General features: G+C 40.9%; 1 protein-coding gene, 1 long non-coding RNA gene and 1 pseudogene across 5 annotated transcripts in view; 1 reads left to right on the forward strand and 2 right to left on the reverse strand.

Annotated features, from left to right (window-relative positions):
• The window catches only part of LOC147575616 (uncharacterized), a 41,845-nt gene extending 29,096 nt beyond the window's left edge, over positions 1-12,749 (forward strand). Inside the window, exon 2 of the long non-coding RNA XR_015242560.1 lies at positions 12,433-12,749. This is a non-coding gene — a long non-coding RNA (uncharacterized LOC147575616). The remainder of the gene's footprint in view (positions 1-12,432) is intronic.
• Positions 1-13,292, reverse strand: part of DYM (dymeclin) — a 357,699-nt gene that overhangs the window by 274,985 nt on the left and 69,422 nt on the right. For 2 of the 4 annotated variants that reach the window (XM_086682934.1, XM_086682935.1), the window contains one exon: positions 12,492-12,625. The exons of the other annotated variants lie outside the window; for them this stretch is intronic. In XM_086682934.1, coding sequence (XP_086539060.1) covers positions 12,492-12,625 — 134 coding nt within the window. The remainder of the gene's footprint in view (positions 1-12,491; positions 12,626-13,292) is intronic. 4 annotated transcript variants of the gene reach the window in all.
• On the reverse strand, positions 907-4,636 carry LOC147575617 (large ribosomal subunit protein uL1 pseudogene; annotated as a pseudogene).

The raw sequence follows: 13,292 nt of genomic DNA on the forward strand, positions 1-13,292 counted from the left end.
TTTACTATATTGTGAAGTTTTATACCCAGAGTTTTTCTCTCTTAAAGAGTTTTAAATTGCCTCTTACAGCTTCAGTCAAATAGGCTCATATTTTCAATGTTAGCTTCTCTGAGATAACATTCATAGCTAATATTTACTGAGTACTCTACCCTTTGAGAGGCACTGTGCCAAGCATTTCATTCCTTATTCCACATTAATCCTGACAATAGCTTTTTCTGTTTCTTAAGATTTTATTTTTATGTAATCTCTACACCCAACATGGGGCTTGAACTCACAACCCTGAGGTCAAGAGTTGTACAGCCCACCAACTAAGCCAGTCAGGCACCCCCCTGCCTGATAATAACTCTTCAGAAGTAGATATAATCATCACCATTGTATTACAGACAAAGAAACCAAGGGTCAGAGAGGTCAGTTTACTTACAGTAAGTGGCAGAGACTAGATTTGAACCCAAATCCAGACGGACTCATAGAAAGAAAAACAAAAACAAAAACAAAAACAAACAGAAACAAAAACATTATGAATGATTTTTAAAGACCTGTTTCTACACAAAGTTGGAAAAAACCTGGTCCAACAACCCATGATTCACTGAAGACCCTAAATACAAACCCCTGGTAAATGAATGAGGGGAGAGATATGAAATACCCTGTGTTAGGTACACATGAAAGTGATATGTTACACATTCATGAACGCATACTAGAAGTCTTTGACTTAAATATCCCATTTAGAAGGGCACCTGGGTGGCTCAGTTGGTTGAGTGACCAACTCATGATCCCAGAGTCGTGGGATCGGGCCCCGCGACAGGCTCCACACTATGGAGTGTGCATAAGATTCTCTCTCTCTCTGCTCCTCTCCCCTGCTTGTGCTCACTCTCTAAAAAAAAAAAAAAGAAGAAGAAGGAAGAAAGAAAGAAAAAATAGGGAATGCCAACTGGTGCAGCCACTCTGGAAAACAGTATGGAGGTTCCTCAAAAAATTAAAAATATTAGACACAGCAATTGCACTACTAGGTATTTATCCAAAGGATATAAAAATGCTGATTTGAAGGGGGCACGTGCACCCCAATGTTTATAGCAGCACTGTCACCAATAGTCAAATTGTGGAAAGAGCCCAAATGTCCACTGACAAATGGGTAAAGAAAACATGACGTGTATATATCTACATACAATGGAATATTACTCAGCAATCAAAAAGAATGAAATCTTGTCATTTGCAACAACATGGATGGAACTAGAGGGTATTATGCTAAGGGAAATAAGTCAGTCAGGGAAAAACAAATATATGATTTCAAGAAACAACACAGATGAACATAGGGGAAGGGAAGGAAAAATAAGACAAAAACAGAGAGGGAGGCAAACCATAAGAGCCTCTTAAATACAGAGAACAAACTGAAGGTTGCTGGTGGGGTGTTGGGTAGGGCGGTGGGCTAAATGGGTGATGGGCATTAAAGAAGGCACTCGCTGGGCTGAGCACTAGGTGTTGTATGTAAGTGATGAATCACTAAATTCTACTCCTGAAACCATTATTATACTACATGTTACTAATTTGGGTTTAAATAAAGTTAAAAATTAAAATTAAAATTGAAAAGAGAAAACTACCTAAGTTAGAAATAACCTCAAACAATGAATAAATAGAAACTGTTATTGTGAGTATTATGCAGAACAAGGCCACTGAAATCCTACTTCTATACCAGGGGTTCCCCGTTTTGAAGCCCTAACCCTGCTTCTCTGGTCGCTATGAGTGACGCCAGGGGAAGGAGCAAAGACCAGATGACAGCCACGGTCCCTTCCAACTCCAGGCATCTCCACTTGAAACTGAGCTGTTCAGTCCCCATGCAGTACGTGCTAAAACACCACACGCTCCTTAGGGAGGGAACCAGAGGAGAGCAAGATACTGTTAAAATCAAATACCTTCCACCAAAGTAGGAGGGGAAAGGGAGAGGGAGAAAATCATGAAAAAAGCACTCACTCGAGGAAGAGGGAAAGAAACAGCACTAAAGGAAAACAAAGCAGCAGCCAGAGAAAAACCTATGGGTCATTTAAATCAGGTAGCATGGAAATATTAAAACACAGAGAGCTCACTGCCGTTTCCTTTTGCATGTAGAAAGCTGCCAGTTTCTAAATGCTGCTTAAAGCCACACCGTGCCAAACACAAGTATTAAAAATATAATCAAGAACTAACAGAGCCATATGCCACAAACAGGTTCCCAAAGTGCCTCAAAAGCTTAGAGCAAAACTAACTTCCTTAAGGTGGAGGACACATAAGCTGGATTGTATTTACTATAAACTTATATTCAGAAAACCATGGTAAAGTCTGTAATTGGCAGTTTTATTTGTGAAACTAATATTGGAATTACTCTAAATTTTTTTTAAATTTTTTATTTATTTTTGATAGAGAGAGACAGAGCACAAGTGGGGGAGGGGCAGAGAGAGGCAGAGACACAGAATCCAAAGCCGGCTCCAGGCTCCGAGCTGTCAGCACAGAGCCTGACGTGGGGCTCGAACTCACAGACCGCGAGATCATTACCTGGGCTGAAGTTGGACACCCAACCGACTGAGCCACCCAGGGGCTCCTGGAATTATTCTAAAATATTAAAAATCATATTGAAACTTCTAATGAGCAAAATTGAACATGCTTCTATAAAATAATCATAAGTTAAGGGAAAGCAGATGGACTCACTCTTTTCTAAAATGAAAACTGATCTACATTTTAATGTATTACACTATTTGTAAGCCTGTGCCCCACACATTCCAATAAAATCTGCAATCATTCCGGCTGCCTGCTATTACTACAATCAAATGGAAATGTTTCTAATTATACTCAAGGATAATATAGTCTTCCAGGTTTAATAAAAATACGCCTTTTTTATTTCTCAGTTGAGTAGTATAAACACTGTTGATAACAGAAAAGAGTAGAAAACAGTTTCGTGGTACATTGTAAAAAGTTTAGAAACAGATTTTAGTGAGTAACCACTAACTAAATAGAATATATATGCGACAAGGTATTGTACTGCATAATACGTACTTAGATTCTAGGCCAAATGAAAGTTCTATCCTCTTAAATTCTACTTTTGTTATTTTTTTGCATTCAATTTATACTAAAAAAATAAATAAATGTACCTACTTCTACCACCCCCAATCCCCCAATCTGTTCTTTCCATCTATGAGCCTGATATATGTATAATATTTTTTAGCTTCCACATATAAGAGAGATCATATGGTATTTGTCTCTGACTTATTTCACATAGCCTAATGCCCTCAAGGCTCATCCACATTGTCGGTAAATGACAGGATTTCGTTTTTTATAGCTGAACAATATCCCATTGTGTATATATACTACATCATCTTTGTCCACTCATCCATCAATGGACACGTAGGTTATTTCCATATCTTGGGTAATGCAAATAATGCTGAAATGAACATGCAGGTACATACATTTTTTTTAATTAGTATTTTCCTTTTTTTCAAATACCCAGAAATGGAACTTCTGGGTCATAGGGTAGTTCTGTTTTTAATTTTTTTGAGTAATCTCCATACTGTTTTCCATAGTGGTTACACCAACAGTGTGCTGCATTCCCACCAAGAGTACACAAGGGCTCAACTTTTCTCCACATTCTTGCCAACACTGCTATTTCTAGCCTTTTTTGACCAGAGGCATTCCAACAGGTGTGAGGTGATAGCTCACCGAGGTTTTGATTTGCATCTCCCAGATAATTAGTGATGCTGAGCATCTTTTCATGTACCTCTTTGCCATCTGTCTTCTTTGGTAAAATGTCTATTCAGATCTTCTGCCCATTTGTAATCAGATTATTTTTCCCTATTGAGTTGTACCATATAATATATAATACATGTTTATATATATATATATATTATATATAGTGTATATATATGTACATATATATATATTACATATTTATGATAGCACTATGGTTTATTAAGCTGTGCCTTAGTACAGATGTTGGGGCCCCATGGCGCTCCTGAAGTAGAAAGCCCAGAATTTCTGCCAATTGTTCTTGAGCAATGACACCAGGAAACTGATAGCTGTTGTATGCAAGCTTATCATCTATAATGTTCATGCCAGACACAGCACGTTCTTCATCTGGAATTTGATCATGGACTTCACTTCATCCATTCTGGCCACCATGTTCTCACTGTGGGTCAGCAAGGAAGGGAACTTGCCAGCCTTATTAAGTCCCAGGCCCAGGATTCACAGGATCTGCTCGATCAAAGATTATGAAGCCAAAAAGGCATCATACTTCTTGGCCAGCTTCTTGCCTAGTTTCTTATTCCTGTTGAGTTCTTCAGCACATCAATGTCCATGTGGGGAATATCCACAGCCTTGGCCTCATCAAGTGTTGCTGGTCCCCCAAAACACATACAGAGAACTTCAGGCAGGGAGTGGACTTAAGCCCAATGGTGCCCAAGAAGCATTTGTCCTTCTGAGAGCCACAGATATTCAAGGTGATATGCAGCTCCACCATCTCCCAAAACTTCCGGCACCCACGCTGGTTCCCGTGCAGGACTTCCCGCACCGCCTCGTACAGGGTGTTACGGGAGGCTTTGCAGCTTGTGGTGCCATGCACTGCAATAACCCGAAAAGAGGTCAAAAACTGTTGAATCCTTAGGCTTTTTTGTTGTTGTTGTTGTTAAGTAAGCTTTATGCCCAACTTGGGCTTGAACTCATGACCCTGAGATCAAGAGTCTATGTTCCACCAACTGAGCCAGCCAGGTGCTGAGTCCTTTTATATTTTGGATATTAGCCCCTTATCAGATGTATGACTTGCAAGTAACTTCTCCCATTCAGTGAGTTGCTTTTTCATTTTCTTGATGGTTTCCTTTGCTGGGTAGAAACTGGTTAGTTTGATGTGGTCCCACCTGTTTATTTTCACTTTTGGGGTCAGATTCAAAAAAGTCATCTCTAAGACCTATATCAAGGGGCTTACCACCTATATTTTCTTCTAGGAGTTCTATGGTTTCAGGTCCTACATTCAAGCCTTTAATCCACTTTGAATTAATTTTTGTGTTTAGTATGAGATAGGGGTCCAGTTTCATTCTATTTATTTATTTTATTTATTTTTTTAAGTTTACATCAAAGTTAGCATAGAGTGCAACAATATTTTTTTCAGGAATAGATTAATGACCCTTACCTTTAGCCTATCCCCCCTCCTACAACCCCTCCAGCAAACCTCTTGTTTGTTCTCTATATTTAAGAATCTCTTATGTTTTGTCCCCCTCCCTGTTTTTATATTATTTTTGCTTCCCTTGCCTTATGTTCATCTGTTTTGTATCCTAAAGTCTTCATATGAGTGAAGTCATATGATATTTGTGTTTCTCTAATTTCACGTAGCCTAATACCCTCTAGTTCCATCCACATAGTTGCAAATGGCAAGATTTCATTCTTTTTGATGGCTGAGTAATACTCCATTGTGTGTGTGTGTGTGTGTGTGTGTGTGTGTGTGTGTGTGTGTGTGTGTGTACATACCACACCTTTATCCATTCATCCATCGATGGACATACGGGCTCTTTCCATACTTTGGCTATTGTCAATAGCGCTGCTATAAACATTGGGGTGCATGTGCCCCTTCGAAACAGCACATCTTTATCCCTTGGATAAACACCTAGTAGTGCAACTGCTGGGTCGTAGGGTAGTTCTATTTTTAATTTTTTGAGGAACCTCCAGACTGTTTTCCAGAGTAGCTGCACCAGTTTGCATTCCCACCAGCAGTGCAAAAGAGATCCCCCTTTTCTGCATCCTGGCCAACATCTGTCGTTGCCTGAGTTGTTCATGTTAGCCATTCTGGCAGGTGTGAGGTGGTATCTCATGGTGGTTTTAATTTGTATTACCCGGATGATGAGTGATGTGGAGCATTTTTTCATGTGTTGTTTGGCCATCTGGATGTTTTCTTCGGAGAAGTGTCTATTCATGTCTTTTGCCCATTTCTTCACCGGATTATTTGTTTTTTGGGTGTTGAGTTTGATAAGTTCTTTATAGATTTTGGATGCTAACCCTTTATCTGATATGTCATTTGCAAATATCTTCTCCCATTCCTTGGCTCCCTCTTAGTTTTGCTGATTATTTCCTTTGCGTGCAGAAGCTTTTCATTTTGATGAGGTCCCAATAATTCATTTTTGCTTTTGTTTCCCTTTCTTCCGGAGACGTGTTGAATAAGAAGTTGTTGCAGCTGAGGTCAAAGAGGTTTCTGCCTGCATTCTCCTCGAGGATTTTGATGGCTTCCTGTCTTAGGTCTTTCATCCATTTTGAGTTTGCTTTTGTGTATGGTGTAAGAAAGTGGTCCAGGTTCATTATTCTGCATGTCACTGTCCAGTTTTCCCAGCACCACTTGCTGAAGAGACTGTCTTTATTTATCCCACTGGATACTCTGTCTTGCTTTGTCAAGTATTAGTTGGCCATACGTTTGTGGGTCCATTTCTGGATTCTCTATTCTGTTCTATTGATCTGAGTGTCTGCTTTTGTGCCATTTCCATACTGTCTTGATGATTACAGCTTTGTCATACAGCTTGAAGTCCGGGATTGTGATGCCTCCAGCATCAGTTTTCTTTTTCAAGATTACTTTGGCTATTCTTTTCTGGCTCCATACAAATTTTAGGATTGTTTGTTCTAGCTCTGTGAAGAATGCTGGTGGTGTTTTTATAGGGATTGCCAGTTTCATTCTTTTGCACATGTCTGTCCAACTTTCCCATCACTATTTACTGAAGAGACTGTCCTTTCTCTATTGTATATTTCTGGCACCTTTGTCACGAATTAAGTGACCACATATGCGTGGGTTTATTTTTGGGCTCTCTATTCTGTTCCATTGATCTGTATCTGCTTTAATGCCAATACCACACTGTTTCAATCACTACAGCTTTGTGATATAGTTTGAAATCAGAAAGCAACCTATTAGTAAAGTTTAATGATTCTATTCCACTGATAACAGAAAAGAAAGAGAGAAAAAAGAAATATCACAAAACAGTATTGCCTAATGTAAGGCCAAGAACAATTCAGGAGGTCCTAGAAGCACTTTTATTTTTCTGCAAAGACAGATTACAAATCTTATATGCTAAATATTTCAAAATAATAAATCCATGCTTTCTTGAGTTCTTTTTCCAGCAACTGTTTTACTTGCTTTTTACGTTACTCAACTAATGAAATTAAACTGTTAAGTTTTATACTAAGACAAAAATAAACCAGACAGAAACAACTCCCCTACCCACTACACAATTTCAGGTTTACCTCTTGAGCTACAGCCTGCTCCAGGCCCTAGAGTGTAGCTCAAGCAAAGAGAAGAGAACAGTGAAATCCTGCTGCCATGGGAGCCAAAGCACCTCAGCCATCTGAAAAAATTCAAAACTAGTTTCAAAGGAGGGAGATTTACCTTTACTGCATTTAGTTAAATTAATTCATCATGGATTCTGAAGGTACTTCCAAAGAGTCTCAAAAAGGTTTTCAGCCAGAGGAGAATGAAAAGGAGAGTAGTTACATTAGAGAGGTATGATTATGGATTATTTTTTTAATTTCCACAAATATTCTATCCTTGATTGTCTTTTCCTTGCTTTGGTCTCTCACAAGTTGGAAGTTTTTTTCAACTGCTCAGGACCCTTGGTTCCCCATTTGCTCGCCAGAAGGAAGCCAATGTTCATGGAACTTCTGCGTGCACAGGCGCAGCCTGCCTCCAGGGGGAGGTTCCAGAGCTGTTCCATTGAGGGACACCCAAACAACAGCATCTCCACATCTTTTCCCTGTTTTGGGTTCATTTTCTCCAGAAGAGTATGCATCAACCTTCGAGATAGTGGGTACAACCCCAGTGCCCACATTCCTGGAAGCCAAGTCAAGATGCCTCACTTCTCCATTTGTAGCATTTGCTCTTAGCCCTGTTCTCAGTAGACCACCCCTCCACTGGGCCAGGGAGCCCCCGTATCTTGGTTCAGCCTCTTGGAGAAGAGATTCTAGTGGGTTTTTTCTTTTTAAATAGGCTTCCTGCCCAGCATAGAGGCCAATGCGAGGCTTGAACTTATTATGACCCTGAGATCAAGACCTGAACTAAGAGCTGGACACTTAACCGACTGAGCTCCCCAGGTGGCCCAAAGGAGGGGGGTGGTCTTGGGTGGTCTCCTGACTGCGCAGAGCTGGGGAGAGGAGCTGGGCGACCCACTCTTTCTTTCCATCACTCCTCCTGGGTGTCTGCCTTCGGAGACAGTTCCAATTCCTCAGCCTTTCCAGGGTTCTATGGCAAGAACTGGCTGTTTCCTGGAGTTCTCCAACCCTGAAGGCATGTAGCCTTCTTCGGCTTTAACCGATCAGTTGAGTTCACCATTACTCCACTTTCCAACTTGCGAAACGTTAACACTGTGTTCCCCCTGCCTCTTCTTTAATAAGAAAATCATGACTTTCTAACAGTGCTTTTACTGATGTTTTATTGGGGCTTCAGAAGAACGCAAAGATAAACATGTAGTTTCAATCCACTATGCTTGAGGGCAGTATGATTTTTTAGAATAAATTTATATTGAACTAGTTTATGCCAAGGAAACGTGTTTAAGTGAGCCTTTGCATGGACCCGACAACCTCCAGCGTCTTTTCTACCTACTCTCTGCACAGCCATAACTGACCACCACGCTCCACATTCTGCTGTCCCCAGCTCTTGGCACATGACCCATGTCCTCATCCCCTCAACGCCCACCCACACCACCACCTGCTCACAGGCACACATGGTATGCTCCTTCAAAGCACCCCGCTCTGTGCTCTTGATCCTAGCGTCCCCCACTTCCCTGGGCTTTCGTTTCAGCTCGTTCCCCCTCTTTTTTTTTTTCTTCTGTCTTCAGTCTCTCAATCTTCAAAGCTTCTTCCCTCATTTATTTTTTTTTTAATTTTTTTAATGTTTATTTGTTTTTGAGAGAGAGAGAGAGAGAGAGAAAGAGACAGAGCATGAGTGGGAGAGGGGCAGAGAGAGAGGAAGACATAGAATTCGAAACAGGCTCCAGGCTCTGAGCTGTCAGTGCAGAGTCTGACGCGGGACTCGAACTCATGGACTGTGAGATCATGACTTGAGCCAAAGTCCGACATTTAACTGACTGAGCCACCCAGGCACCCCACTTCGTCCCCCATTTAAAAAAAATGTAAAAATGTTTGTAAATAAACTATAATTGCCTTCCACTGGGGGCAATATTAGTGGAGTAGTTACTCCAAAGAGGCCTCCTATACAAAACAAGTAGTTCTTGGCTAAAATAACTCTTTTTAGTGCATTGATGGGCTTCCAGAAAGTAAAGGAAATCTCTAAGGACCCTTGCATCATAACCAAAAAGCACAACCACAGGCGAACAAACTGGCTTGAATCCAGAGTAAAACACTGGGCAGTAAACAAACTCTAACGGTAGGGTGACCCTGACGATGAACGATGGTACAAGGCCGCGACACCGGGTTGCCACTGGGAAGCTGAACCTGAGAAGTCACATTAGGCCCAGAACCTCTGGAGGAGGCTTAATGGCCTCGGGTGATACAGCCCTAGATCCCTCCAGCAGCAAATGCAAATCCCTCCCTGATTTGGGGCCTCAGATGGAGATCCAACCAGCAAAAGCTCACAACCAACATCCTCAAATACATAAGGAAACAAAGTGTTTGCAAAAACAAACTATACATGTAAACCCCTCAGGACTTCAAATATCGGATTTAGGAGATGCAAAATGTAAATTAAATATCGGAGGTAATGGAAGATGATACCGGGAACCGCAGGACACTAGGAGGAACAGAACTCACACAGAAGGCAAAGGGGAAACAGAAACCGTTTTGTCGGGCTTCCTGGTTTCCCCTAGGGCTAGCTTTGTCCCCTCTGACTATTCTCAAAGGCAGGGAAGAGCACCAAGAGTTATAGATACAAGAGGATACAAATTCTCTGCAGCAAACAATCTATTACCACATCATCCACAGCCCGTGGGGAAATGTTCACCGAGGACATCCTCACAAATTTCTGTTACAAACTGGGAGCTTACTGACAGTCACATTAGCCTCAGAAAGAAGGCTTCCCTGAACATGCCAGCAACATCCATCTCGCCGCAAGCAGTTTGACAAGGAATTGGAACAAAAATCCTGTAGGGTGTGGTAACCCGACCATCCTAAAATCCCACAGCTGACTGCGCTCAATTGTTTGTAGATGGTCCTGTACTTCCGTCAATTCAACCTTCAAACAACCAAACTGCATACTATCTACACCTGCAGCCTTCGGCATACCTAATGCGGATATGCACGTACAAGCTGATAAATGGATGTTTTTAGGTACCTCATAATGATGTCTTTTTTTTTTTTTTTTTTTTACCATTTAACAGTATGTATGCAATCATTTAATTTTATTACTTTTATAAACTGTAAAAAGACATTGATAGAAAATGTAAAAAGGACTTAGACCACTGATAAGTAGAAATGTCAAGGGGTGCCTGAGTGGCTCAGTTGGTTAAGTGTCTGACTTCGGCTCAGGTTATGATCTTGTGGTTCATGAGTTTGAGCCCCGCATCGGGCTCTGTAATGACAGCTCAGAGTCTGGAGCCTGCTTCGGATTCTGGGTCTCCCTCTCTCTCTGCCCTTTCCCTGCTTGCACTCTATCTCTCTCTCGCTCTCTCTCTCTCTCTCTCTCTCAAAAATAAATAAAACATTAAAATTTTTTTTTAATTTTTTAAGTAAATAAAGTACAATATATGCATAATTGTTTTGACATAAAGCAAAACAAAGTGTTGGGTTTGTAGGTTCTTGGCTGGCTTAGCTCTCAGGCCCCATGAAGCAAACATGCACTCCATTCCTGCTGCTACCCCTTTGGTGGAAAGGTTTGCACCTCCCCGACTAGGGCTGCTTTGGCACTTTCGGTACCACAAAAACGAAGCCTAGCATTAACAAAATTAACACACGCCAGACAGAATTCTGATTAAAAGCTCTGTTTAAACATCCATGTATGTTTAACAAATACAGATTATCACAGTAGTAAACTGAACATATTTCTCTCTTAAAACTCAGAATCAACATATAAAGCTCTAGGTAGGGGGCGCCTGGGTGGTTCAGTCAGTTGAGTGTCTGACTCCTGATTTCAACTCAGGTCATGATCTCCTAGTTGATGAGTACGAGCCCCACGCTCTCAGCAGAGAGCCTGCCTGGGATTCTCTCTCTCCATTTCTGCCCCTCCCCAACTTGTGCTGTCTCTGTCTCTCTCAAAATAAATAAATAAATAAACATTAAAAAAAAAAAAAAAAAACCCCTAGGTAGACAATAAGTCTAATGAGAACAGAGACATGGTTTTTTAAGTTTGTTTAATTATTTTGAGAGAGCGCACACACACGCACACACACACGCACACACACGCACACAGGGGTGGGGGAGAGAGGCAGTCCAGAGAGAGAGAGGGAGAGAGAATCCCAAGCCGGCTCCCTCCGGGCTGTCAGCGCAGAGCTGCATGGAGGGCTCAAATGCACAAACCCGTGAGCTCATGACCTGAGCTGAAATCAAGAGTTGGACGCTTAACCAAATAAGCCACCCAGGCACCCCTAGAGACATATTTTGAAAAATGAGTCCAGGATAAGCATCTGACTTTGGCTCAGGTCATGATCTCACAGTTCATGAGTTCGAGCCCCATATCAGGTGAGCTCGAGCCGCGCTTCAGGTAAACATAAGCCCCACTTTGGGTGAGCCCCACTTCTCTCTCTCTCTCTGCCCCTCACTCACTTGCACCTCTCTCTCTCTCTCTTAAAGAAAGAAAAATGAACCCAGAACCAGGAGCAACACTGCCTTTGCAAACCTCAGAGAGAAGTCAGCGGGAAGGGTAGATACAAAATCCTATACTCCCTGTATTTCACATAACAGTCCCTTTCCGCCCTTCTACTTTCCAGGCTGTAAGTTTTCATGCTAAGACATAAAACACCATCTTGAAAACTACAGGCCCTCCTAACTACTGCCAAAAAAAAAAAAAAAAAGTAACACAAAAAACCCAGCAATATCAGGAGAAAACAGCAACATTTCCCTGTGTCTTCGGACAAAGACCACACATTTCGGCATCGTAAAACTGCCCTTAAATGTTATTTCTGATCAAGTAGACCCAAAGAGCCAGAGACTGCTGCGTCCTATGAAAGTAACCTTCAATATGTCTAAAATCCGTACTTCTGATTGGTTGTCTCCTTTAATAATGTATTCCCCTAGTAATGATACTTAAGTTGACAACCCTGTTTTCTGAAAGGTATATCTGTGGTTTTTAATTTTATTTTCCATATGCGTCAGAGTCAAAGTAAGTAAAAGCTTCACTGCTACTGGCTTCCTTATTTCAAAAGAAAAAGGAAAAAAAAAAAGAACGTTGAGAGCTCTGGCTCATTTAAATATAGGAGAAAAGGGAGTGACAGCGTGCCAGGTCGTTTAAAAATGACAAGGGAAGACAGAGAGAATTTTCAACACTATGCTTTGATTCCTCAGGTTTCATCCTTCCGTGTTACACGTGCTCTCCCTGGAACATCTTCAAAGGCCATACTTACTGTAACTGCCAGGTGATTTTTCTTCATACGTGAAATGAAGTTGCAATTCCTCCTCTGACATCTCACAGATGAACACTTTCAGCAGACAGCAAATAATAAACAAAGCGTTGTGTGTCTGCCAAATGAAGATGTGGCTAGAAAGGAAAGACCAAACCACACGGGAATCAGCACTTCATCAGGAGCACGGGCACCATGCAGTTCATGATTTCTCAGTCGTTTTGCCCATTCCGTTTGTAATATAAACACAGCGTCCCTATCTTTTCATGGCTAGTGATATATTACTCTGTGCCAATCCACTTCATGTTTCATGCTATACATTTTACTTAGTGAGTCAACCTAACAAAAATATTTTCGTTAGGTATGGCCGCTCTTTGTTCTTAACTTCGTACCTGTCCCACACGTGGGCAGGGCAAAGAAAAGCGAAAAAAAAAATTTTTTTTAAATATAGTAACATAAAGAGATTATATGCAAACACACGACCAAAATTTTAAATGGGGCACTGCCAGCAGCCCAGGACAATAGTCACTATTTGTATTAGTAAGCAGGAACTCAACAAGAAAAATTTAAATTAGATTCAATATAATTTGTTTGGAAGCAAAACTGGTTTTAAAAAATGCTTGAGGGCATCAAAGATTAACCTTCCAAGGCATCAAATATAAAATTTTAATATCTACATTAGCTATACTGGAATTCAAATAAAAATAAAATTATAATATCTAATCAGAACTTTCTTTCATCTACTAGGAAAGGAAGAAAGGAAACAGATGTGGAATGAAATACTCAAACTTAGTCATAATTTAA

Source organism: Puma concolor, chromosome D3, assembly GCF_028749965.1.
Source record: "Puma concolor isolate L17-30 chromosome D3, mPumCon1.1.hap2, whole genome shotgun sequence".
Classification (NCBI taxonomy): domain Eukaryota; kingdom Metazoa; phylum Chordata; class Mammalia; order Carnivora; family Felidae; genus Puma; species Puma concolor.